Here is a 25,823-nt window from a genome sequence, read left to right on the forward strand (position 1 = left end):
GGATCCAAGAACTCCTCTCCCAAAGGATGTTGAATTCATTTGTATTACCAATGTAATTGACTTATATCCGAGATTGGACTATGCCACCAGAGTACCAATGGATCATTTTGGTGGCCAAGGTCCATGAAACAGCAATCGCAACAAGGCCCAGCAGAAAATAATTCCATTTGATGCTAACTTGCAGCCTATCACTTGCTGCCATGGGTATTTCATATATAGCTTATCATAATTGTGACCGATGAGCGCGACTAACATTCTACAGATGCAGCAAACTTTAATTTCATACGTGACACAACAAAAGTCAAGTTAATGGGAAACTGTCACAAGAAACAGTTCCTGGTAGCAGTGCCTGAGTGGCCCACCAGAGGATCCTGGCTCTTATACCACAGTGGGTCCCCAAAGGTCCAGGACTAAAAAAAAAACATTTGGAGTCAAAAACTTGACATTGGGGTCTATTTCTTTGAATCAAAAGCTATTAGGCTTCTCTGAGGATATATCGGGGCTGGGCCCAAAGAATAAGTTCCTCTGATGGGCTCAAGGCATCCGAGTCAGACCGTGCCTGGCAGGGCTGCCTTAGCAGATTACATCATTACCTGTTTTATCCCAACCTGTGGCCAGTGATGGTCAGTTCCCAGTGTTCGCCAGCGAACACATGCGGGCTGCCATCTTTAGTAAGGTAGACTCACCCGTCCGGCGATGCACAGGTAAGCCCTTACCTTTGCCTGTGCCGGGAGCCGGTCTGAAATCAAATCCGGTCACCGGGAGCAGGCAGTTCCGAGAACAGCCGCCGGGGCCTTCATCGGGCTGTTCTCGGAACTGCCTGTTCCCGGTGACCGCATTTGATTTCAGACCGGCTCCCGGTACAGGTAAGGGCTTACCTGTGCATCGCCGGACGGGTGAGTCTACCTTACTAAAGATGGCAGCCCGCATGTGTTCGCTGGCAAACACTGCAAACTGACCATCACTGCTTATGGCTGCTTTCTGAAGATCCGGTGCTTTTTCTGAAAGGTGGATTTACACTGCCCAGTTTTCTGGCAGATTATCAGGGACAGACATTCATACAAATGCTTGTTCCTCATAATCTTCACGTGTAAAGGTGTCACAGATCATGGGATAAAAGAGCAAAAATCTTTCATGTGGACACCTAAATCATCATTTCTGGGCATCACATTGTGCCGTGTAAACAGAAACAGTGAATTTGTATGGGGATGATCTATGGCAGTATCTTCATACAGTGGAGGGGATCATTGCTTCACCTCCACTGACGAGCAGGCAGCTGTCGGGAAGAAACACTTCCTTCCCCAACAATCATCTCCTGCATCAAGTCTTATAAATCCACCTTTAGATGCATATGAGGTCTAAAATGCATCAACGACCGACCCAAGTCACTTGGTGCACCCTAAGGGGACGTTCACGTGATAGCTTTTACAGCGTAATTGTGGCGCGGGCAGCTGCGCCAAAAAACATCTGCGTCCTATCTGATTCCCACAGATCTTAATGGGAGGCAGCAATGAGGATTGTGGAGCAGAGGCTTATAGGCGCAGTAGCGGATTTTAGCCTCCGCTCCTGCCTCCCATTAAGATGTATAGGAGGCAGAAAGGAGTGGGCCGCCAGTGAGTTTTCGGAGGAATTTCGCCACTGCTGTATGCGCCAAAATTCCGCTGTAAAAGCCGTCATGTGAAAGTCACCTAACTCCTCTACTCTGCTTCGCTAGCCACTCCCCCTCCAGTTGATTGACAGGGCCAGGCATCCCCGATCATCATCACCTCTGTCAGCATGATCAACCATTTTAAACCAGGCATACAGCCATGCTGATAAGAAAGATACCTGAAAAAATACTTGATCATAGCAAGTGTTTAAAAAAGTGCATCAAAACATCCAGCGATGGGGGGAGCAGCCAATAGCAGGCTTCCCTAGCGTCACCCACGATTCTAGGGAGGCTCAACCCTGTTGCAGCCTGCTATTGGCTGCTCCCCCGTCGCCAGATGTTTTGACGACGCGGGCCTTGGGGAGCGGGGTAAGTATAATTTATATGAGGGGCCTGGGCATTGGGGGGCATGTGTTAGACTTTGAATAACCCCTTTAAGCCTCATTCACAGGTCAGTGTTCCACATACATGTGCTGTTCATGTTCTCCATGGACAACACACGTACCCATTCATTTTAATGTGTGTATTCACACATCTGTGTTTTACCACGGTCCGTGGGTCCATGGTTTTAGCATGGATGCATGCTCTATTTTGTCTGTGTTCACAGATCCATCATGCCCATTATAGTTTATGGGTCCGTGAAAAACACAGATGCAACACGGATGCCATCTGTGTTTCACGGATCATTAGGAACAGATGCTTTGAAAATTATTTTCAGCTGCACAGTGTCCATGAAACATGGATGACATACGGACAGCAAAAAACGGACACACGGACCACACACTGATCCTTCAAGGACATCTTCACGGCGGCATCACTGAAAACCTTTTCACGTATTTGAGCACGGACACTGACATGTGAATGAGGCTTTATAGTCCGCAGTCAGGGTAGTCCAGCAGTGCCAGACCCCCTGACTACTATGAGATGGGGAAACAGCTCTCATTGTCTGAACATTGTGTTTGTTTAAATGAAGTTAAATGATCTGGACTGACATTCTGCTGTTTGGCCACAAGATGCCGCATTTTCCTAACACAGCTACAGACTGCACATATATATCCATATTCATGAGAGAGGTGGGGTTACAAAAAGTGCCTGGAGAGGAAGGCGGCCATCTTAGTGTGAGGCTGTGAGAGACACTGAGGAACTGTGTGAGCAGTGAATCCGACGGCATCCAGGTGTGAGAGTGACCAGAGCTGCAGCTAAGTGAAGCTGATCATGTTCAAGACCCTGTCCAGAGGAACGAGCATTGCTTCCAGGAACGCTGATGAGAGCTGAGGAGCAAAGCTACATACACTGCGGTACCGCATGCTTGTTGGAGAGACGTTTGTTCTGTTCAGAGTCACCAGCGGATGCAAAGCAGACCTGGGTCGGTAAGATCGTGTGCGCACCTAATCACAGTGTTATACAAAGTCCCTTTTAGAGACCCTCGGGATATTATTTATTAATACTAGAGTGGTCTGTAGGACCAAGAATCCCTTTAGGGGTCCCTAACTGATATTTAAAATCACATCTTTATTAGTTAATTTGTAGACAAACACACAAAAAAGGGGGAAACAATTAAAATTATCAGTATTCAGTGAGGTGTGAGATCATTTCTATTGCTGCTGGTTGTTGCCAACAACCTTTTTTGCTCCTAAATGTCTATGGGATGCATAGGGAACAATATATTCCAATTGGAATTATAGTGGTCTGTTCACATTTATTCTGTGAGGGCCCCTAGTTGGTTTATCTCATCCACCCCTGGTGTAGTGCGGTTTCATTTTAGGCAGTTTGAGTGAAGGAGAGGAAGAGTCTAGTGGACGCAAATTCAGCGGCATAGACAGTTGGAATGGTACACAGTAGGGTTGTCCCGATACCGATACTAGTATCGGTATCGGGACCGATTCCGAGTTTTCTCGGCGGTACTCAGCCGCCGATACCCCGCCCCGATACATAAATAGAATACTTTTTTTTTTTTTTTTACATCAAGCGGGCTGGTGAGCGGTGCATAGAGGGGGCAGTGAACGGGAGCTGAGAAGGGGTGAAACGAGCGGTACATGTGTGTAACTGTAATAATTAGTGATGCCATGTGTTTTGTTTTCTCCCCTCGAGCGGGCTGGTGAGCGGGTGCTTATAGGAGGCATGTAGCGGCAGCTGAGAAGGGGTGGAGAGAGCCGGCAACGATAATTATTGCTGGTATGTGACTGGGTATTACTTACTGTTTGTTTCCTCCCCTCGAGCTGGCTGGTGGGCGGCTGAGAAGGAGAGCGCCAAAGATCATCCAATTAGCATGCATTTTCCTCACCTTGTGCTGCTAATTGATGAGAGGGCACTGGAGAGTGGGCAGGAGAGAGAGAGAGGGAGGAGAGTGGGAGGAGAGTGGGAGGAGAGCAGGCGGAGAGCAGTACGAGCAGGACGGACATCGCAGAAGCAGGCAGCCCTCGCCGAGCAGGTAAGATTAGAGTGAGACAGTCAAGTGATTCAAGGCAAGCTGAATGAATAATGAGTGTCTAGTCATGCACAGTAATGCACATTCACTGTTGCAATCTATGTGTAATTAATTGTCACTCATTGCATGTTCTTTCTGTGCTTTATCAATTGTATTTTCGGAATGTAGTTGTTCTAAATAGAAGTGTAGTGTACTGTAAAAGAAATTGATCAATGTATGTTTTTTAATTTGTAATACTTTAGATCCGTGTGTTTTTTTTTTTTTAAAAGCAAAGTTCATTTTTGATCAGCTCAGCAAGCATGGCCCAGGGGGAGGGGGGCTGCCTTTCTCTCATGACTAAGAACTGAAGATAATCTTGAGTTCATAGAGTTCTTCATAATTCTAAAGAAAATATCCTTAGTCTGTATTGTGGTTTGAAAACGGTCACATGACATTTAAAAAAAGTATCGGTATTCGGTATCGGTGACTACTTGAAAAAAAGTATCGGTACTTGTACTCGGTCCTAAAAAAGTGGTATCGGGACAACCCTAGTACACAGTGAGGGAGAAAGTTACTTAGTAGTGCTACACTGACCTCTAATAAAAGCAATAGAGGCCAGAAGTATAGTCACATTAGGGAAGCAAGCATGCTCCTGAGTATAGTGTCGACCTATAGAATGGCATAACCAGCAGCAACCTTTAAAGGGGCAGCAACACTGTCGTCACAATTGGAACCCTCTGTATAGGGGTCAGACAGGGGAGGCTCTCTTAGGTTTGACACCATCACTATACAGGTGGAGGAGCCCAGAACAAGGGTATACCAGTATGCACCAATAACATCATAATATTAGAGTGAATACCATCCCAATGAATTTAGTTGGATGAGATAAACCAACTAGGGGCCCTCACAGAATAAATGTGAACAGACCACTATAATTCCAATTGGAATATATTGTTCCCTATGCATCCCATAGACATTTAGGAGCAAAAAAGGTTGTTGGCAGCAACCAGCAGCAATAGAAATTATCTCACACTTCACTGAATACTGATAATTTTAATTGTTTCCCCCTTTTTTGTGTGTTTGTCTACAAATTAACTAATAAAGATATGATTTTAAATATCAGTTAGGGACCCCTAAATGGATTCTTGGCCCTACAGACCACTCTAGTATTAATCACAGTGTTGGCGCCTAGAGATTGAGACCACGCCTGTAGTTCGTTAGTTAGGGTTTCTGTTTGTGTCAGGCCACAAGTGCTACTACTGTTCATTGCAAGGACTCCATAGCTTAAAGTGACATTTCACATTGGAGAGCTGATAAAATTTCTGCAAACTCAAGCCAGGCTGGCGTTTTGCTCAGAAGGAATACTCAGGCACGTGCTACAGGACCAGTTATGGGAGGGGGAATACTGTAGATCTGTGTAAGATTGTAAGCTGTTGTGCTGCACCGCAGGCTAGCCCGTACCACACACCCATACAGTGATTCTTGTTCTTTTAGGGTAATAACAGGTAAGGTGTGGCAGTTTACTTGTGCTTGCCAGTAGGTAAATTACTGCTCTATCCTCCTTCATTCATCGGAGGGCGCCGTGCTGTGCAGCACAAGGGTCTCAGCCTTCGGGCTGGGTGTATGTAAATTGATTGTATGTTCATTGCCACATTTAAATAAAATTCTGTTTTGGTAAAAGCTGGTATTGGGGTTGCTTTCCTCGTTCGTGACTTCATTGTATCCTGGGGAGCCCACCCCAGTACATGGTTTACAACTTGGCATAGTCGGCAGGATACAGCAACCGTTATGGACAGGAACGCAGCGGGAGATATTCCCCTGGCACCAATGGCGCTGGTCCAGGACCCAACTCAGGGTGCGCCAGTGCAAGACCAACTTTCCCCAACACCGCTGATGCAGCTTGCCCCCACCATGCCCGTACCAGTAGGGTACATCCCCATGGGGGCGCTGTTGCGTCATCTGCCAAAATTTGATGGTAAAAATATGACGTTGCAGGACTGGACTGAAAGGGTGCGAAGTGCGGTTAGAATGTGTAACCTTACCCCCGAGCTGCGGGCTGAGGTTGCCTTGGGGGCTCTAGAGGGTGGTGTCAGACCGACAGTGATGGTAAGGCCCGAATCCAAGAGAGACACCCTAGAGAAAATATTCTCCCTGCTGAAGAGAGCCCAGGGGGGCGTGCTAAAGTACTGCAGCTACAGCGCCACTTCTTCAACTGACCACAGCGAGAGGGTGAGACCCTGATGCAGTATTCCAATGCCCTACAGGAGACGCTAAATGAAATACAGCGGCGAGATCCATAGGCCATGGGAGCTTTACGGGAGGTGGACCGGCTACTATGAGAACAGTTCATAGTGGGGCTCTCCAACAAATTCTTACAGGACAAATTGCAAGAGATGACCCAGACGATGCCCAGCATGACATTCTACAGCGTCCACTAGCCGCCGTGGAGAGAGAGGAAGAGTACATGCCTGTGGCAGCGAGAATAGTGAGTGGCACCCATGCTACAGGAGGTCAGCCTGCATCTGAAGATTCAGAGTCCTTAAAGGATGTGGTCCAGGCTCTGCAGAAAGAATTGAGAGAACTTTGGCTGGAAGTGTCCCAGATGAAGTCAGGATAATCCCGGCCTCCAGAAATGACCCCAGCCACCCGCACCACTCCACCCAGGATGACTCAGGTGCAGGGGCTCATCAAAAAAGGGCCCCTCTGCTGGGCTTGTCGACAGTACGGCCATATGGCCAGAGAGTGCCCCAAACAGATGAAGTCTGAGGTAAGGTTAAACTTCCGACCGCCGCAGTAGCTGGGGGTCCTGCGGCGGTACAACAAAAGCTAAGCCCTATGTGCGAGGAACACCACCTGTATGCCAGCAGCCCCGTTATGGAAGCCGAGTTGGAAGGCCAGAAGGTACGCTGCCTAGTTGATACAGGGTCGGAGTGCACCCTTATGCCTCTGGAGTTCTTCGAAAGACACTTTGGACATATGATGTAGCCGGAAGACGGGAGCGTCATCAGGCTAACAGCTGCCAATAACAGAGAGATGGACGTCCGAGGGATAGTCTGGATGCAGGTCCGGCTGTTTGGGCAAGACATCGGCAAGAAGGGGGTCGTGTTGGTGGACCAATCGTCCCAGAGAGGGATGGACGTGACGTTAGGTATGATCGTGCTGAGAGACCTAGACCATCAACTCTATGCCAAAGAAGGGCCGAAGTATTGGCAATGGGCCACCACACACCAGCCAACCCAGAAGGGTCTACAGCAGATGGTGAAAAGCTGTAGTCTGCAAAAGAGCAACATGTCCGGACAGCCCATTGGACACGTGCAGGTGCCGGGGAGGACCCTGGTGAAGATCCCACCTATACAAGAACAAATATTGATGCTGCCGGTGGGGGCTGGACGACAACTGAATGGACTGGAGGTCCTGATCGAGCCCGCTTACCAAGAGGAAACGCAGACTCGCCCTTGCTATTGTGAAGGATGGATGTGTGCCCGTACGCTGCCTCAATGTTGCGAGTTAACCGTTCCTGGGAATACCTTGCTGGCCCAAGTTTATGTGTCCAAAGGGGATATTCCTCGATGAAGGAGCTTCACAGATCCTACAGTATATACCCCTGCAGTTACCCCTTCACTGGTGTCCTGCATACCCCTGCAATCTACCTTGTCACCAACTGTATCTCTGCCCTGCATCGTCCGATTAACCCTTGTAGTATTTCCAATACGGTTGATCACAGCATTTATCTAATTGCTGGCTTATCACAGGGTGCTCATCTGTGCGGGTCCCCTAATCCACCTATGGGACCCTATTCTTGTTGCATAAACAAATTGACAGCACTCCAAAATTGCAGGTGAAATATTATGTGATTTATTCAGCCCGAAACGTTGCCTAAAATTATGTCCGGCTGAATAAGTCACATAATATTTCACCTGCAATTTTGGAGTGCTGTCAATTTGTTTATTAACCCTTGTAGTGCCATATTGTGTTTTACCCCTTTTTACCCCGTAGAGACAGAATATAGCCTGGTTGGGTGGGCTGCTGCTAAATAACGTGTACGTGTGTTTAAGTGTATTTTTAGATAGAGTTTGGGGTTGAGTTCTGCAAGATATTGTATTGTGTGTAGCGTAGTTTAGGTGTATTGTAGTGTTGTTAATATATTACTGTGTGCGACTATAAGTATATATATTTATATGTCTATTGATATAAATATATATATAGTTATAGCAATAATTAGACTGTAGCTAGACGTGTTATTGTGTTAATAAATATACTTTATTATTCATAATACAGTGTATAGTATTTTTGGTAAGCGCCGTAGTATATAACATAGTGAACGCACGTAGTTCAGGGAAAGTGTAAGTGCAACAAGGAAATTTAGTTAGGTAGTTATTATTTCAAGTATAAATAGGCAGAGTCATCACTAGACGACTCACGCCTTTTTATGAATATTAATTATTAATATTAACAAAAAATATTAATAATTAATAGTTCCTTTAACAGAGACCCCGACAGCGGAGTGGAATGGTTGAGTGATCATGGCCTGGATGGGGGTGGACTGCAAGATCCTGACTCCAGGACAACAGAAGTTGCTGGAAGACACCCTTTGGGAATTTCAGGAGGCATTCTCGAGATATGATGATGACTTCGGGTGTGCTTCTGCCATCGAACACGAGATCCCCACCATGCTGCACCGATCAGGGAACGTTACCGGCAAATCCCACCTAAAATGTACCAGGAGGTGAAGGATATGATGGCCAGCATGTTGATAAACCAGGTGATCCAAGAGAGTCAAAGTCCTTGGGCTGCTCCAGTAGTCTTGGGGTGGAATAAAGATGGGAGTCTCCGGTTCTGTGTGGATTATCAGAGGCTGAATGCCCAGACCGTCCGAGATGCCTACCCCCTTCCGCGGATTGAGAAGTCGTTGTCCGCCCTGAGTCATGCAAAGTTCTTCTCGACTCTTGACCTGGCCAGTGGGTATTGGCAGGTACCGGTGGCCAAGAAGGACAAAGCCAAGACGGCCTTCATCCTATCTATGGGACTCTACTAGTTCAACCGGATGCCATTCGGCCTTTCCAATGCCCCTGGAACATTCCAGCGGTTGATGGAGCACTGTCTGGGAGATCTCAACTTCGGGTCGGTATTGATATACCTGGATGACATAGTAGTGTTTGGGGCCTCCTTTGAGGATCACCTCCAGAAGCTGCAACAGGTCTTAAGACGGCTGCGAGACCATGGGCTCAAGATCAAGCCCAAGAAGTGCCAACTGTTTCGACAGCAGATAGAGTATTTTGGACATTTGGTCACCCAAGAGGGGGTAAAGCCGGCCCCCAGCAAGGTGGAGGCCGTCCAGAAGTGGGCCCAGCCGAGTACACCATGAGAGGTGCGGGCGTTCGTGGGAATGGCTAGCTACTACAGGAGGTTTATTCCCAAATTTGCTAATTTGGTGGGCCCGTTAAATGAGTTATTAAGGGGCACTGCGGGGGGTATGAAGAATTGTCCCATCGAGTGGGGACCCCGGCAGCAGGAGGCCTTTGAAGCAGTGAAAAAGGCGCTGACCAGTGCCCTGGTTCTGGCTTATGTGCGGTTCGACACCCCATTGCTGCTGTACACTGATGGAAATTTACATGGTCTGGGGGCCGTATTATCCCAAGTCCAGGATGGACGTGAGAGAGTCAGAGCGCAACCCTGACAACTATAGCTCCTTTAAATTGGAACAACTGGCACTGGTGTGGGCCATGACTGAAAGGTTCATGGAGTACCTGACAGGTGCAGAGGTGACCGTGATGACGGATAACAACCCATTAGCACACCTGGAGAATGCCAAGCTCGGTGCGCTTGATCAGAGGTGGTTGGCTCGCCTTTCTAAGTACCAATACCGCATCAAGTACCGGTCAGGTAGGGAGAACGGCAACACCGACTCACTCTCCCGAGTCCCTGTGGGGTTGTTGGCTCAGAGTGCCGATGAGGAGCTAGAGGACACTGAAACTCCTGACCTTGGTCGATTACCCGTGTATCAGGACGTGGCACATTCAAGTGGGGTGGCATCCGGGATGCCAATGGTGCTAGGAAAGATGTTGGCTGATTGGGAGAGGGTCCAGAGTGGCTGCCCAGACCTGTGGAAAGTGAAAGAATCGGTCCGGACCAAGAACTAGCCTTGGACAGAAGAGTGAGCCCGTCTGACTTCAGAGGGCCAAAAGTTGTTGAGGCAGTGGGATAAGCTGACTGTTACCCAGGGCCTCCTGTGTCGGACCACATACTTGCAATCAGAGTTGCAGTATCGGCAACAGATTGTCATCCCCATGTCATTGGGATTGGAGGCTGCCCGGGAAGCCCATGAGAGGGGTGCCCATTTTGGGAGCGATAAAACATTCAAGTGGCTCCAACGGCTGGTATACTGTCCAGATTTGGTAGACAGTAAGCGTACTGAACAGCGGACTCCTGTCCAGGCCATCTGGACCTCAGTGCCCCTAGAGCTCCTTATAATCGATTATGTACAGATTGGGTACTCTACCTTGGGACACTCATATTGTTTAGTCATGACAGATCACTTCACAAAGTATGCGGTGGCTGTACCCACCAGAGACCAGACAGCTGAGTCGGCCGCTGAAGCGGTCTGCAAACATTTTATACAGGTGTTCGGGTATCCACGGATGATACATTCGGACCAGGGGGAATGTTTTCAGGGTACTTTAATGAATAAGTTGTACCAACTGTATGGGATCGAACATTCCCGCACCACCCAGTATCACCCCCAGGGAAATGGGGCGTGCGAGCGATTCAACCGCACCTTGCTCCAGATGCTGCGGACTCTGGAGGACATCCAAATGACTGGGTGGCCAGAGTACCTACCTGAACTGATGTGGACCTATCACAACAGGGTACACAGTACCACCATATACTTCCCACATATGCTCATTTTTAGGAGATCCGGACTGGAGATTGACGATCTCCACATGCCGGATCCGATGGAGCCACCACTAAGAAATACCACTGCATGGGTACAAGAGCATCACCGCAGGCTGAGAGCAATCCACCAGGTTGTGGGGGAGCATCTAGGACAAGTGGTACACCCTAACCCAAGTGTGCAGAGGGATGGGTATGCCCCGGGTGATTGAGTGATGGTCAAAGCCAAGTGGCCATCTGGGAAGTTGGATGGGTGGCGGGAGGCGGTCCCATACACGGCGAAGAGGAGGGTAGACCCTGCCATCCCGGTCTATGAAGTAGAGCCAATATATCTCCATATTAATGAGAGAGGTTGGGTTACACAGTGCCTGGAGAGGAAGGCAGCCATCTTAGTGTGAGGCTGTGAGAGACTCTGAGGAACTGTGTGAGCACTGAATCCGACGGCATCCATGTGTGAGAGTGACCAGAGCTTCAGCTAAGTGAAGCTGATCATGTTCAAGACCCTGATCCTGTCTGGAGGAATGAGGATTGAAACATAGAAACATAGAATGTGTCGGCAGATAAGAACCATTTGGCCCATCTAGTCTGCCCAATATATCTGAATCCTATTAATAGTCCCTGGCCCTATCTTATATGAAGGATAGCCTTATGCCTATCCCATGCATGCTTAAACTCCTTCACTGTATTTTCAGCTACCACTTCTGCAGGAAGGCTATTCCATGCATCCACTACTCTCTCAGTAAAGTAATACTTCCTTATATTACTTTTAAACCTTTGCCCCTCTAATTTAAAACTGTGTCCTCTTGTGGTAGTTTTTCTTCTTTTAAATATGCTCTCCTCCTTTACCGAGTTGATTCCCTTTATGTATTTAAAAGTTTCTATCATATCCCCTCTGTCTCTTCTTTCTTCCAAGCTATACATATTAAGGTCCTTTAACCTTTCCTGGTAAGTTTTATCCTGCAATCCATGTACTAGTTTAGTAGCTCTTCTCTGAACTCTCTCTAGAGTATCTATATCCTTCTGGAGATATGGCCTCCAGTACTGCGCACAATACTCCAAGTGAGGTCTCACCAGTGTTCTGTACAGCGGCATAAGCACTTCACTCTTTCTACTGCTTATACCTCTCCCTATACATCCAAGCATTCTGCTGGCATTTCGTGCTGCCCTATTACATTGTCTTCCCACCTTTAAGTCTTCTGAAATAATTACTCCTAAATCCCTTTCCTCAGATACTGAGGTCAGGACTGTGTCAAATATTCTATATTCTGCCCTTGGGTTTTTACGCCCCAGGTGCATTATCTTGCACTTATCCACATTAAATTTCAGTTGCCAGAGTTCTGACCATTCTTCTAGTTTTCCTAAATCCTTTTCCATTTGGCGTTTCCCTCCAGGAACATCAACCCTGTTACATATCTTTGTGTCATCAGCAAAAAGACAAACCTTACCATCGAGGCCTTTTGCAATATCACTTATGAAGATATTAAACAAAATTGGTCCCAGTACAGATCCCTGTGGAACCCCACTGGTAACATGACCTTGTTTTGAATGTTCTCCATTGACTACAACCCTCTGCTGTCTGTCACTCAGCCACTGCCTAATCCACTCAACAATATGGGAGTCCATGCTCAATGACTGCAGTTTATTGATAAGTCTTCTATGTGGGACAGTGTCAAAAGCCTTACTAAAATCTAGATATGCGATGTCTACTGCACCTCCACCGTCTATTATTTTAGTCACCCAGTCAAAAAAATCTAAGATTTGTTTGACATGATCTCCCTGAAGTAAACCCATGTTGTTTTTCATCTTGCAATCCATGGGATTTTAGATGTTCCACAATCCTATCCTTTAATAGGGTTTCCATTAATTTGCCTACTATTGATGTCAGACTCACTGGTCTATAGTTGCTTGATTCCTCCCTACTACCTTTCTTGTGAATGGGCACGACATTTGCCAATTTCCAATCTTCCGGGACGACTCCTGTTACTAATGATTGGTTAAATAAATCTGTTAACGGTTTTGCCAGCTCACCACTAAGCTCTTTTAATAATTTTGGGTGTATCTCATCAGGCCCCTGTGACTTATTTGTCTTCACTTTAGACAGCAAACTTAGAACATCTTCCTCTGTAAAGACACATGCATCAAACAATTTATTAGTCATCCTTTCTAGTGGAGGTCCTTCTCCTTCTTTTTCTTTTGTAAAAACTGAACAGAAGTATTCATTAAGGCAGTCGGCTAGCCCTTTATTCTCTTCTACATACCTTCCGTCCTTTGTTTTTAATTTAGTTATTCCTTGTTTTAATTTCCTTTTTTCATTTATATATCTGAAGAATGTCTTATCCCCTTTTTTCATAGACTGAGCTAGTTTTTCTTCTGCCTGCGCTTTAGAAGTTCTTATAACTTGCTTGGCCTCTTTCTGCCTAATCTTGTAGATTTCCTTATCTTCATTGCTCTGTTTTTTTTTATAATTACAAAATGCTAGCTTTTTATTTTTAATGATTTGGCCCACTTCTGCTGAGTACCACAGTGGTCTCTTCCTTTTTTTGCTTTTACTGACAAGTCTAATGCAATTTTCTGTTGCCTTCAATAATGCACCTTTTAAGTAGTCCCATTTCTCCTGGACTCCATGTAATCCGTTCCAGTCTGATAAGGACTCATTTATGACTAATTTCATTTTTGAAAAGTCTGTTTTTCTAAAATCTAAAACTTTTGTTTTTGTGTGGTGGGACTCTTTCACAGTTCTTATATTAAACCACACTGACTGGTGATCACTAGATCCCAAGGTTTCGCCTACAATGACATCATATACCGAATCCCCATTTGTGAATACCAAATCCAAAATGGCCTCCCTCCGGGTTGGCTCCTCAACCACTTGTTGTAGAGATAACCCCAGTAGGGAATTTAGAATATCTGTACTCCTGGTAGAACTTGCTATTTTGGTTTTCCCGTTTATATCTGAGAAATCTGAGATTGAAATCTCCCATAATGATAACTTCTCCTTTCATTGTCATTTTAGCTATTTCTTCAACTAGTAGATCATCTAGTTCTTTAACTTGACCAGGTGATCTATATATCACACCTACACGAGTTACTGCATGGTTAGCAAACTGCAACGTAACCCAAACTGACTCTATGTTGGCCTCACTAACTTGTATTAGGTTAGATTTAATGCTATCTTTCACATACAGGGCCACTCCTCCTCCTTTCTTGCCTTCTCTGTCTCTTCTGTATAAAGAGTACCCTGGTATGGTTATGTCCCAGTCATTTCTTTCATTAAACCATGTCTCCGTAACAGCCACTAAATCTACATTCTCAGATGCCATTATTGACCCAAGTTCATTGATTTTTTTAGCTAAACTGCGAGCATTTGTAGACAGGACTCTGAGCTTATCATTTCTTAACCTCTGTGCTTCTGACCTGTTCTGGCATTGTTTCGGGGGGCAATTGGACTCTTTTATTTTCACTCTTTTGCCCCCCCTTCCTAGTTTAAATACTCTTCTGCAAATTCTTGGAGTTGTTCACTAAGTACATTTGTTCCTTTGAGAGAAAGATGCAAACCATCTTTTTTGTACAGTTCCTTTCTATTCCAAGTAGAGCTATCATGAGAAACAAAGCCAAATCCTTGCTCTTGACACCATTTACCAAGCCATATGTTGAACTCCTTTATGCGCCTCTGCCTATCATTCTGAACATTATGCACAGGCAGAACTTCAGAAAATGATGGATGCAAAATCCTGTACGTCATTACCAAGTGTGATAAAAGATTTTTTCACCTCTGACACTTCATTGCAAGCCAGGTCATTTGTCCCTAGATGGACAAGAACATCCACGTCTCCTTCCTGCTTTGCTTGCTTAACAATATTAATAATACGTCTTCTATCTCTTCTAGCAGTAGCCCCAGGGAGACATCTCACAAAACCATTTTCTTTAAGCTCCACACTTCTTATGATTGAATCACCCAGCAACAGCTGCTTCCTTTGAGACTTCACTTTATCTTTTTTGTCCTTGGCTGCAGTCTTGCATACATTAGACATAGGAGTCGATGGTTTCTCACCCTCTGTGCTTGAGTCCATATCCATGTTGTCCTTACATTCTGAGAGTGCTGCAAATGAATTATGGAGAACCACCGACTGTGGGACATGTCTTCTATCCACCACTCTAAGTCTTCCAGAACCTACAGTAACCCATCTGCCATTTCTGGGGGTCCTCTGTGGCAGTGGCATTGTAGCAGTCCTAGCTGGAGTTTGTTTAACAGATAATTTAAATATCTCAGATTTCAAAAATGCAATTTCCTGCTGCAGTAAGGAGAACTGTCTACAGATCTGACAGCATCCGAATCTCCAAAGAGTGGAACATGAAATAAATGGACAACAATTCCTGCACTGAACCAAGTCTGCCATTTTAAAGAAAAATAAAAAATAATTTTTTTTTTAAATCAAACAAATCTTACCTTTTTTTTGTATTGTTTCCACCTTCCAGCCTACCTCCTGACTATCTCCTGCAATATCTCTTCACTGTACTTTAATGTAGTACTTGAAGGTAGTACTTGCAGCTAATGCTGCTTTTAAGAAAGGAAGCCACGAGGGTGCAGACGCTGTAGTCAGAAAAACATGTGGTTATACCGCTAGAGGATAGATGCGCCGTGTTTAAGGATACTATAGTTTGAGTTTAGATTGCTTCCAGGAACGCTGATGAGAGCTGAGGAGCAAAGCTACATACACTGCGCTACCGCATGCTTGTTGGAGAGACGTTTGTTCTGTTCAGAGTCACCAGCGGATGCAAAGCAGACCCAGATCGGTAAGATCGTGCACGCACCTCATTACAGTGTTGGCGCCTAGAGACTGAGATCAGGTCTGTAGTTAGATAGTTAGGGTTTCTGTTTGTGTCAGGCCACAAGTGTTACTACTGTTAATTGCAAGGACTCCATAACTTAAAGTGACATTTCACATTGGAGAGCTGATAAAATTCCTGCAAACTCAAGCCAGGCTGGCGTTTTGCTCAGAAGGAATACTCAGACACATGCTACAGGACCAGTTATGGGAGGGGGAATACTGTAGATCTGTGTAAGATTGTAAGCTGTTGTGCTGCACCGCAGGCTAGCCCGTACCACACACCAATACAGTGATTCTTGTTCTTTTAGGGTAATAACAGGTAAGGTGTGGCAGATTAGTTGTGCCCGCCAGTAGGTAAATTACTGCTCTATCCTCCTTCATTCATCGGAGGGCGCCGTGCTGCGTGCTGTGCAGCACAAGGGTCTCAGCCTTCGGGCTGGGTGTATGTAAATTGATTGTATGTTCCCAGCATTTGTAGTTGTGTTTATTGCCACATTTAAGTAAAACTCTGTTTTGGCAGAAGCTGGTATTTGGGTTGCTTTCCTCGTTCGTGACTTCACTGTATCCTGGGGAGCCCACCCCAGTACACGGCTTACATTACCTCATTAATGATCGAGCAAGGCGCTCATACAGGTGTGTATGCAGCAGTGCTGTGTGTATATGTCAGTTGTGTGGCAAAGCTGTGTTTGTCAGGTGTGTATGCATCAGAGTTGTGTGTGTATATATGTCAGCTGTGTTTGTCAAGTGTGTATGTAGCAGGACTGTGTGAGTGTGTATATATTTCAGCTGTGTAGCAGAGCTCTAAAAATATACACATATATCAACTGTGTAGCAGAGCTGTTTGTCAGGTGTGTATACAGCAGAGCTGCATGTGTACATATATGTCAGCTGTGCATGCAAAAGAGCTGTGTGTTTATATACTGTGTTTGTGTGTATGTATAATGTATGTGCTGCAGAGCTGCGTGTGTATAATGTGTGTACTGCACTGCTGTGTGTGTATATTATGCGTACTGCAGAGCTTTGTATAATGTCATGATCATGGAGAAAAAATAAATAAATAAATTCATTAATAATCTAGCAGAACAGGCACAAGCACCGCAGAGCAATGACAGGAGACACATTTACTTGTGTGCTGTCCCAGCTAATGGTCTCTCAAGTAAATTTAATTTAGGCTACTTTCACACTCACGTTTTGTGCGGATCCGTCATGGATCTGCACAGACGCATCCGTTTGTATTATCTTTAACATAGCCAAGACGGATCCGTCTTGAACACCATTGAAAGTCAATGGAGGACGGATCCATTTTCTATTGTGCCAGATTGTGTGTCAGCACGGATCCGTTTGGCTCAGTTTCATCAGACGGACACCAAAACGCTGCAATCAGCGTTTTGGTGTCCGCCTCCAAAGCGTAATGGAGACGGAACAGAGGCAAACTGATGCATTCTGAGCAGATCCTTTTCCATTCAGAATGCATTAGGGCAAAACTGATCTGTTTTGGACCGCTTGTGAGAGCCCTGAACAGATCTTACAAATGGAAAGCCAAAACGCCAGTGTGAAAGTGGCCTTAATTGTATTATGTCATGTACTTTTCTGTCATCTAGTGGCCATTGTTATATTTGGTTATGTAAGTTATCTATGGTTGTATTTCATTATATCATTAATCTTGTAACTCTTCCTCTTCTGTGAGCCCACATTCTGTGTCCTGCAGTCCTTCTAGCTTGTCAGACATGCATAAGAGAACTAGAGGGAGGATTTTTCATTGACCTTTAGGAGAAGTCTAGGCAGAGGAGTGAGTAGAGCAGATGCTAAGTGTCAGAGCTGAGAGTAAAGCCAGTCCTAGATTAACTGCAGCAAGGCAAGAGAAAAACTGTAGAAAGCTCCAAAAACATTCCAGTGTTAAAATGAGGTGTGAGTAGAAGCCTTGTGGAGATAACCAGAAGCTTATACACTCTACAGAAAGCCTTGTTCTGCAAGAGAAAGGCTTCTGGCCCTTAGGCAGAACCCAGATATGCCCACTATAATACATCACACAGAGAAAACCTTGGTGACAGGTATTCTGAGTACATACAAAAGGTTAAGAGCTTAGTCTGACATTGAAGTCCGCCCTGTGGTTGCATCATGCAAAGAGAAGTGTTGCACCCCTATTCTGGATGCTTATTCTTGAGAGAGAAGTGCAATGTGAGGCAAATTGCTTTAAAGAAACATATTGGCCTATTAACTATTACTGTAGCCATGTAATCTGTGAGAATTTTGATCTTGCATCTTGTGTAAGAACTGTCAGTCCATGCATGCTGAGAACTTTAACTGATGTGCTTGAAATTAATTCTTCAGTAAAGAAGAACTGTGCTACTTCAAAACTGCATCATCATTGCCTCCACCGCTGCAGGGAACTCTGCCTTGCACATCACAATTCATTACCATCAAAGGCCCCCTGAACCAACACCAGGCAGGAGAACCTTACAACCAGGGTATGCTCTGAAGGTTATAAAGGTGCTCCCTTCCCATCACTACATGGTCCAGGGGAGCATCAGAATGAGTAACAGCTTCAACACCACTATCACTCGTATTGTCTGCTCTCCTCTACCCTGTGGCTCGCTGCACATCCTGGAAGAAAGGCTGGTAACAGTTGTCAGGTGATGGGCTAGCCCGATCTTGCCTTGGCTAGAGTAGAAGAGAGTTCCTAGCAAGTCAGGATACAGTGTGGTGCTCCCAAGTAGGCTTAGAAAAAAAACTCTTCTCCGGGGAGACATCATCCCTGAGAGGAAAACCTGCCAGAAAAGCAACTCTGCTGAGGATCAGCCTCTGAAGAAAGAAGCATTGAATTTCTATAGATGGTTGAGGACTTAAAGGGGTTGTCTCACTTCAGCAAACTTTAATTTATCATGTAGAGGAAGTTAAAGGGGTTCTGCAGCTTTTCCTTTCTGATGATCTATCCTCTGAATAGATCATCCAGTCTGAGAAGGCAGTGGTGCTCCAGTAGCGCTGTGGCCTTCTCTCTGTTTACCACAGGCCCAGTGATGTCACAACTCATATCCCCGGCCTCGGCACGGCTAAGCTTCATTCAAGTGAACAGGGCTACTTGAGCACCGCTACCTTCTAAAACAGCTGATCTGTGAGGGTCTCAGGTGTCAGCCTCCCGCCAATCAGATGCTAATGATCTATCCAGAGGATAGATCATCAGTAAGAGAAAAACTGCAGAACTCCTTTAATACAAGCCACTTACTAATGTATTGTGATTGTCCATATTGCTTCCTTTGCTGGCTGGATTCATTTTTCCATCACATTATACACTGCTCATTTCCATGGTTACAACCACCCTGTAAGCAGGCAGCGGTGGTCGTGCTTGCACGCTATAGGAAAAAGCACTAGTCTATGTGCGGTCCCACGGTCCCAGCCACCAGAGACGTTGGCACTTTTTCCTATCATGTGCAAGCTGGGCCACGACTGATGGATTGCAGGGTGGTCATAACCATGGAAACAAGCAGTGTATTTTGTGATGTAAAAATGAATCCAGCCAGCGAAGGAAGGAATATGGATAATAATAATACATTAGTAAGTGGCTTGTATTAACTTCCTCTACATAATAAATGCTATTTGCTGAAATGAGGCAACCCCTTTAAAGGGACAGTGCTTGGACAGTAAAGACAATGCCCGCATACGGCTTTCGACTTTATTGCATGTGGGGAGGGTTAATTGCTTTTGGCGCTTGCCATACTTTTGACAAAAAAACGAAATGGCTGCACACCGTTATATATACAAACAATAGAGCTAAGAAATGGGTGTCATTCTAGATAAAAGTGTTACAATACCGACTATAAATGAATAATGGAAGCTCTTAGCGCACATACGTGTCGGGCCCATCTACCAGGCGTCAAGGTGGCATCCGCAGATGGGTCCCTATCACTAAATATACTGCCTCACTTTGGACTTACCTAAGCCTACAATATTCAGGGCAGTGTAGGAACCAGCTGCAAACGTACTCTGCTCAGAAGTCCCAAGTAGATGGGCGTGTTCAGTCTAAAAGAGGTGCTACCCTCAATATATTGCAATAAAATTTAGACTAGAACCTTCAGAATCACAGGTGCATATCCATGAAGCAAACATAATTTCAAAAAACAAAATGGCTGCACATCGTTATATATATACAAACAATAGAGCTAAGAAATGGGGGTCATTCTAGATAAAAGTGGTACAATACCGACTACAAATGAATAATGAAAGCTCTTAGCGCACATACGTGTCGGGCCCATCTACCAGGCGTCAAGGTGGCTTCCGCAGCTGGTTCCTACACTGCCCTGAATATTGTAGGCTTAAGTAAGTCCAAAGTGAGGTAGTATATTTAGTGATAGGGACCCATCTGCGGAAGCCACCTTGACGCCTGGTAGATGAGCCCGACGCGTATGTGCGCTAAGAGCTTCCATTATTCATTTATACTCATTTATAGTCGGTATTGTACCACTTTTATCTAGAATGACCCCCATTTCTTAGCTCTATTGTTTGTATATATAACGGTGTGCAGCCATTTTGTTTTTTGTAATTATGTTTGCTTCATGGATAAGCACCTGTGATTCTGAAGGTTCTAGTCTAAATTTTCTTGCCATACTTTTGAGACGGACTGGCCATCTGTTTTAGACCTGAGCCCACTGCAGATATGTAGAGAAAGGATTTGCACGCCTTTAGTTATTTGGGAAAATTGCATGATCTCTATAGAGAGAGGCTTTCATACTGCCTAGTCTATACCAATCCTTCTGGAGAACAACTGCCTTGCAAAATATTTGAAAACTGTGCCTACTACTTCTAATTGCACTGTGATATCAATCATCCTCAGTAAATGGACTGTTATCTGCTTTAACCAAGCAGGTTTGGTCATTGCTTCCACAGAATCACCAGCCCATCTGCCTGCTGTCCTGCCTTGCACCCTGCTACCCATCCACCTAACGGAACCCCAGTCACCATCAGGCAGGAGCCCCCAAAAGTTTACAATGTGCCCCAAGGGCAAGAAGGGTTGCGCCTCTCCATCCACTGCATGTGCGGCCTGGTGGAGTTTTGGAGCAAGATTATCTAGCGTGAGGACTATGACCACCCTCATTGCCACCGCCACCACTCCTGGCCTGTCCACCATCACCACGCCAGCTGGCTAGCTGCACTATGATTGGGTCATCTAGACTAGATCAGAAGGAGAGACAGATTTACAGACTTCACGTTATATCGCTAAGCTGCTTTACTCACTTACATACTAATATTGTGGCTGGAGTTGGAAAGCCCCTATTTCCCCTAGATCAGCTTTTTGGCTTGAACCTCAAATTAGAGGTAGTATATCTCCTCTACCTCCTCTCTTTTCTCAACTCTTCACATTCTGATACGACTCAGTAAATCTTATATAGGCACAGGATGTCCTTGGATCTAATTCAGTAGTCTTACTGTGTTTATAGCTGTTCCTTTGTAATATACTTTATGTACTTGTAAAACTCAGTTTGCTATATCCAAGTGCTGGTCACATGATCCCATCCACTGCAGCAGAAGCTTCTTCCACTCCTGTCAAGTCCATGGCTATGCAGTCTTCCAGCCTGGAGAATCTTGAGGTGTGTCATCAGCAATTTAAAGGGAACCTGTCACCTCCAAAAAACATCCCAAGCCACCAGCAGTACCTGACAGTAGCCAGCAGCGTGTTTCCGACGATAATTTTCTTCCTGAAGGCCGATGCGGCTGAAGCTCAGAAAACGTTCTTTTATCCCCTGCCTAGTCATTCTCTAGTCATGCTTGAAGTCAGGGGGGCAGCGGCCTCCTTGCTTCAAGTCAAGATAATCACGTCCCCTTCCCTGCCCCTTCGCTGTGACTGACAGCGCTTATGCAGAGAGTTCGGCAAAGCCAGATGAACTGCCAGCTGTCAGTCACAGCAAAGGGGCAGGGAAGGGGGCGCGGTTATCTTGACTTGTAGCAACGAGGCCGCTGCCCCCTTGACTTCAAGCATGACTAGAGAAGTGTGTCGGCAGGGGATAAAAGAACGTTTTCTGAGCTTCAGCCGCATCGGCCTTTAGGAAGAAAATTATCATCGGAAACACGCTACTGGTTACTGTCAGGTACTGCTGGTGGCTTGGGATGGGTTTTGGAGGTGACAGGTTCCCTTTAATTTGAACAGGTAGTCTACAGACATTCCAAAAATCCATCCCAAACATTGGCAAATGCACTCTGTACAGTGCTATCATTACTCTAGACCAGGGATGCTCAACCTGTGGCCCTCCAGCTGTTGCAAAACTACAACTCCCAGCATGCCCTAATAGCTGTCCAGGCAGGCTGGGAATTGTAGTTTGGCAACAGATGGAGGGCCGCAGGTTGGACATCCCTGCTCTAGACAGAACCAGTGCTTGTGAATTGATTTCATGAATGCCTAAAAGCTGCCCATCCAGTGTTGTTGATGACGCACACCAAGACTTTCCAAACCGGAAAACTGCAGCTGGATCTGACATGAGCAGAAGCAGCTTCTGCTGCAGTAGATTAAGTTATGTAACCAGCATTCGGATTTACCAAAATAGGGCTAAGTCTAATGGTTTTTGGAGATACATAGTGCCGCAATATATTTTAAAAAACAACATAAATGTAATCCTAAATAGTTAAAGTTTATGGGGCTGGATCTTAACAAAAACAAATGGTGGTGATGTGGGGATACCCAGTGAAGAATATTAACCCCTTTAATCCCAGCGCTGTGAGCTCAGCAATTCTCTGCTGTTTCAAACAGCAAAGGCCAGGGGGCAATGTATTTGACCAGCAATGAGGCTCCATTCACACGTCCGCAAATGGGTCCGCATCCGTTCCGTCTATGGGGATGGAATGGATGCGGACAGCACACAGTGTGCTGTCCGCATCCGCATTTGCGGAGCGCGGCCCCGATTTTGCGGTCCGCAGCTCCGCAAAAGATAGAACATGTCCTATTCTTGTCCGCAGCTGCAGACAAGAATAGGCATTTCGATAGGGGGTGCCGGCCGGGTGTGTTGCGGATCCGCAACACACCACGGACATGTGAATGGACCCTAATAGCGATTGCAGGCATTTAACCCTTTAGATGACATGGCCAACGTGACCACAGCATCTAAATGTCTGAGAAAAAACAAAATCTAGTGGTTCCGGGTTAAGACCAGCATCCCCATGCAGTGATCGGGGGAGCCATTCCTTGTCTCTGATGCGCTGTGTCTCTCTGAAGAGACCTAGTGTTTCAGAGCTGCAAAACATTGTGAACTAAGTGTCATGATCTGTACAGCGGCGCCCAGGGATCTCACTGCACTTACTATTATCCCTGGGCGCCGCTCCATTCTCCTGCTATGCCCTCCGGTATCTTCGGTCACTGGGTTATAGTAGGCGGAGACTTAGCAGTCTGCAGTAAGGGTACAGAGGGGTGTTAACCAGTTGTGGGTGTGTATCTGAGAATGGCAGCACTGATTGGATAGAGTCAGACTGTGCAGGGACACACCCCCAACTTTTAGCAGGAATAATAAAAGAATGGCACAACACACATAAATAAAAATAGATGCTCCAGAATTGTTATTACATAGGAAATGCATGTAGCTAGTAAAACAGTCAGGAAAGGTGACAGGTCATCTTTAAATTCCAGAAGGAACAATGACTTTAAGAGCTGCCATACATACCCATGGTTTATGTCCTACTTTGACTTTGTTCAGAACTAGGATCCATCTAATTTTGTTAGAGCACCTTTTAGCGCAGTGTCCACCTCTGCAGATTTTTTTGTGTAGAATGGAGCTCACACTGCATATTGAATTTGCCGTTTTCAGAAGAGGCTGCTCTGTGGCAGTCTATTTGAGTTCCACCACACTAGAGGGCCCTCCCTATGGGGATATTTCTTGTTAATTCCCCATTATTGTGCTGCTGGTTAGGATGTAAGGGAATCATTGATTTCAAACATGAGTCTGTTTCCCTTAGTCCTAACAGCAGCACAAGCTTCCCTCTGTTACTTTTTTATAATAAACACATGGTAGGAGGGGCTAGGTATCCTTATATAGGCTCAGGGGTCTCTAATTAATTAGTAATTAATTTGATTAAATAAAAAATTCCATCTGTCCTACTAGTAGACAGGGGCAAAAATTTTCCATTTCTGTGCTGCTGTTAGCATTTTTTTGTATAATATAATCATTGATGTCTAATGTTAATCTGTTTTCCCTTAGTTCTATTTCAGAATTCTATTTTAATCTCTTGTTTCTTTATACTCATCCTTGTACTGTCAACTTTAAATATGGATCTCAAACCCATGATAAACACTTACTAAATTGCTCTTGTGCTTTGAACCTGTTTTATCGCTGACATGGTGGAAACTTTATATCTCACTTCTCTGCACTTCAGGGTAGGGTAAAGAGAGACAGTGAGGTGTGTATACAAATTTTTAGGCATTGCACCTTGGAAAAAAAATACAAATGAACTCTTATCAGTAAAGACAATGATAAAATGATTAAAACATGTTTATCACACCGATCTAAGTGAAATCTGCATCTCATTGTATGCAACAGGGAGCCATGTTGTCATTCATACGGGTGCAGAAAATGCAGCTGGTTACCACATGCAGATTAGCCGTATTAGTCGAATGGTTTTATCCATGTGTGTATCCGCAGGGTTTATCCATGTGTGATCAAACTGCAAATTTGCAGCAGAAATCTGATGGTCAGTCATGAATTTCTGATGCAAATTTCTGCATGGCCTTACGATCCTTTATATTGTTGCTTTTAATGACGATACACTTTAATTGCATGAATTGTACAGTGGACAAGCTATAGTACTACTTGTTCTTATGGGATCGCAGTCAGTGCAGCCACTCTATAGAGAATAGTCATTGACATTTTATATGCCTGTCTTTTATTAAACCATAGGGGGTACATTTTTATAATACAATATATGAGTCAGTGTGATATAAAACAATCGTCCTTATTTTAAACTGTAATTCTTCCCCACTGGGTAATACTTTCCAACTGATGGAAATAGGTTATCAGATTATTCTGAATATTTGGGTGGTGAGACCGCTTCTCCTCTCAAAAACTGCTTATATTACATAATTTTTTAGATAGTCAAGAGATTTCCCATTGACTGCACATGCTGCATTCTCAAATGATGAAATACAGTGATACCACTGTATACTGAAATAATCCCACATTAATTGTGCAAATGTCATTGAATCAGTTGCTATTTGACAAAGTCATAGCTCCATTAGAGCACTTCATACATATGGTTATAGAAAAGTTAATGCAGTCTCATATCCAGACCAGTAAAGCTATAATGATCATGTCATGTGTTATCCTGTCATTACACAAAATTACATGAGTTGCCCAGCATTTTAATCCTCAGTATAGGCCATCAATATCAGATTGGCGGGGAGTTGGACAAAAGCTCTGGTGCCAGAACTTCACAACTCCATGTATCCTGTAGTGGACGGAGCTCACAGTGCTGCTCCCATTCATATCAGTGAGAGCAGTGCTGCATTAACCAATTTTGTCCACTACACAATGGACAGAGTTGTCCACTACAGGATACATGGAGTTGTGAAGTTCCAGTGTGACTTTTGGCCCTAGAGCTACTCTGAAACAACTGAGTGGCGGGAGTGTGGGGTGTTGAACCCCTGCTAATCTGATATTGATGGCTAATCCTGAGGATAGGCCATCAATATTAAAATCCTACCCCTGCAATCCGTTTGCAGTGCTTAGTGGGTGACCTTTTTACAGCAATATACAGTACTGTATTGTCATAACCGCAGTTTGTAACACGGTGTCCATGATAAGGCTCCAAACTGATCCTGGCTGAGTGTCTTCAGTCTCTCATGTCCCACGACTGTCACAAATCTTGTCACGTTGTTGCCTCATGTCCTTATTTTAAAATGTTCTGTTACTGTTCCACTGGAGGAAAATTTGCTTCTAAAACTTCTGTAGAGTCTTGCATTGAATTTCCCCCAAACTGCAAATAATAACAATGGAATAGATTATAAAATAAGCTTGAAATTAATTGTATAAACTGAATGTTAAAGACTAAGGGCTCTTCACACGTCAGTGAGTCACAG

General features: G+C 45.0%; 1 protein-coding gene across 2 annotated transcripts in view; it reads right to left on the bottom strand.

Annotated features, from left to right (window-relative positions):
* Positions 1–24,401: 24,401 nt before the first annotated feature.
* The window catches only part of CDKL2 (cyclin dependent kinase like 2), an 87,394-nt gene continuing 85,972 nt past the window's right edge, over positions 24,402–25,823 (bottom strand). For both annotated transcript variants that reach the window (XM_040418117.1, XM_040418116.1), the window contains exon 13: positions 24,402–25,720. In XM_040418117.1, coding sequence (XP_040274051.1) covers positions 25,652–25,720 — 69 coding nt within the window. In that variant the 3' untranslated portion in view covers positions 24,402–25,651. The remainder of the gene's footprint in view (positions 25,721–25,823) is intronic.

This window comes from Bufo bufo, chromosome 2 (assembly GCF_905171765.1).
Source record: "Bufo bufo chromosome 2, aBufBuf1.1, whole genome shotgun sequence".
Classification (NCBI taxonomy): Eukaryota; Metazoa; Chordata; class Amphibia; order Anura; family Bufonidae; genus Bufo; species Bufo bufo.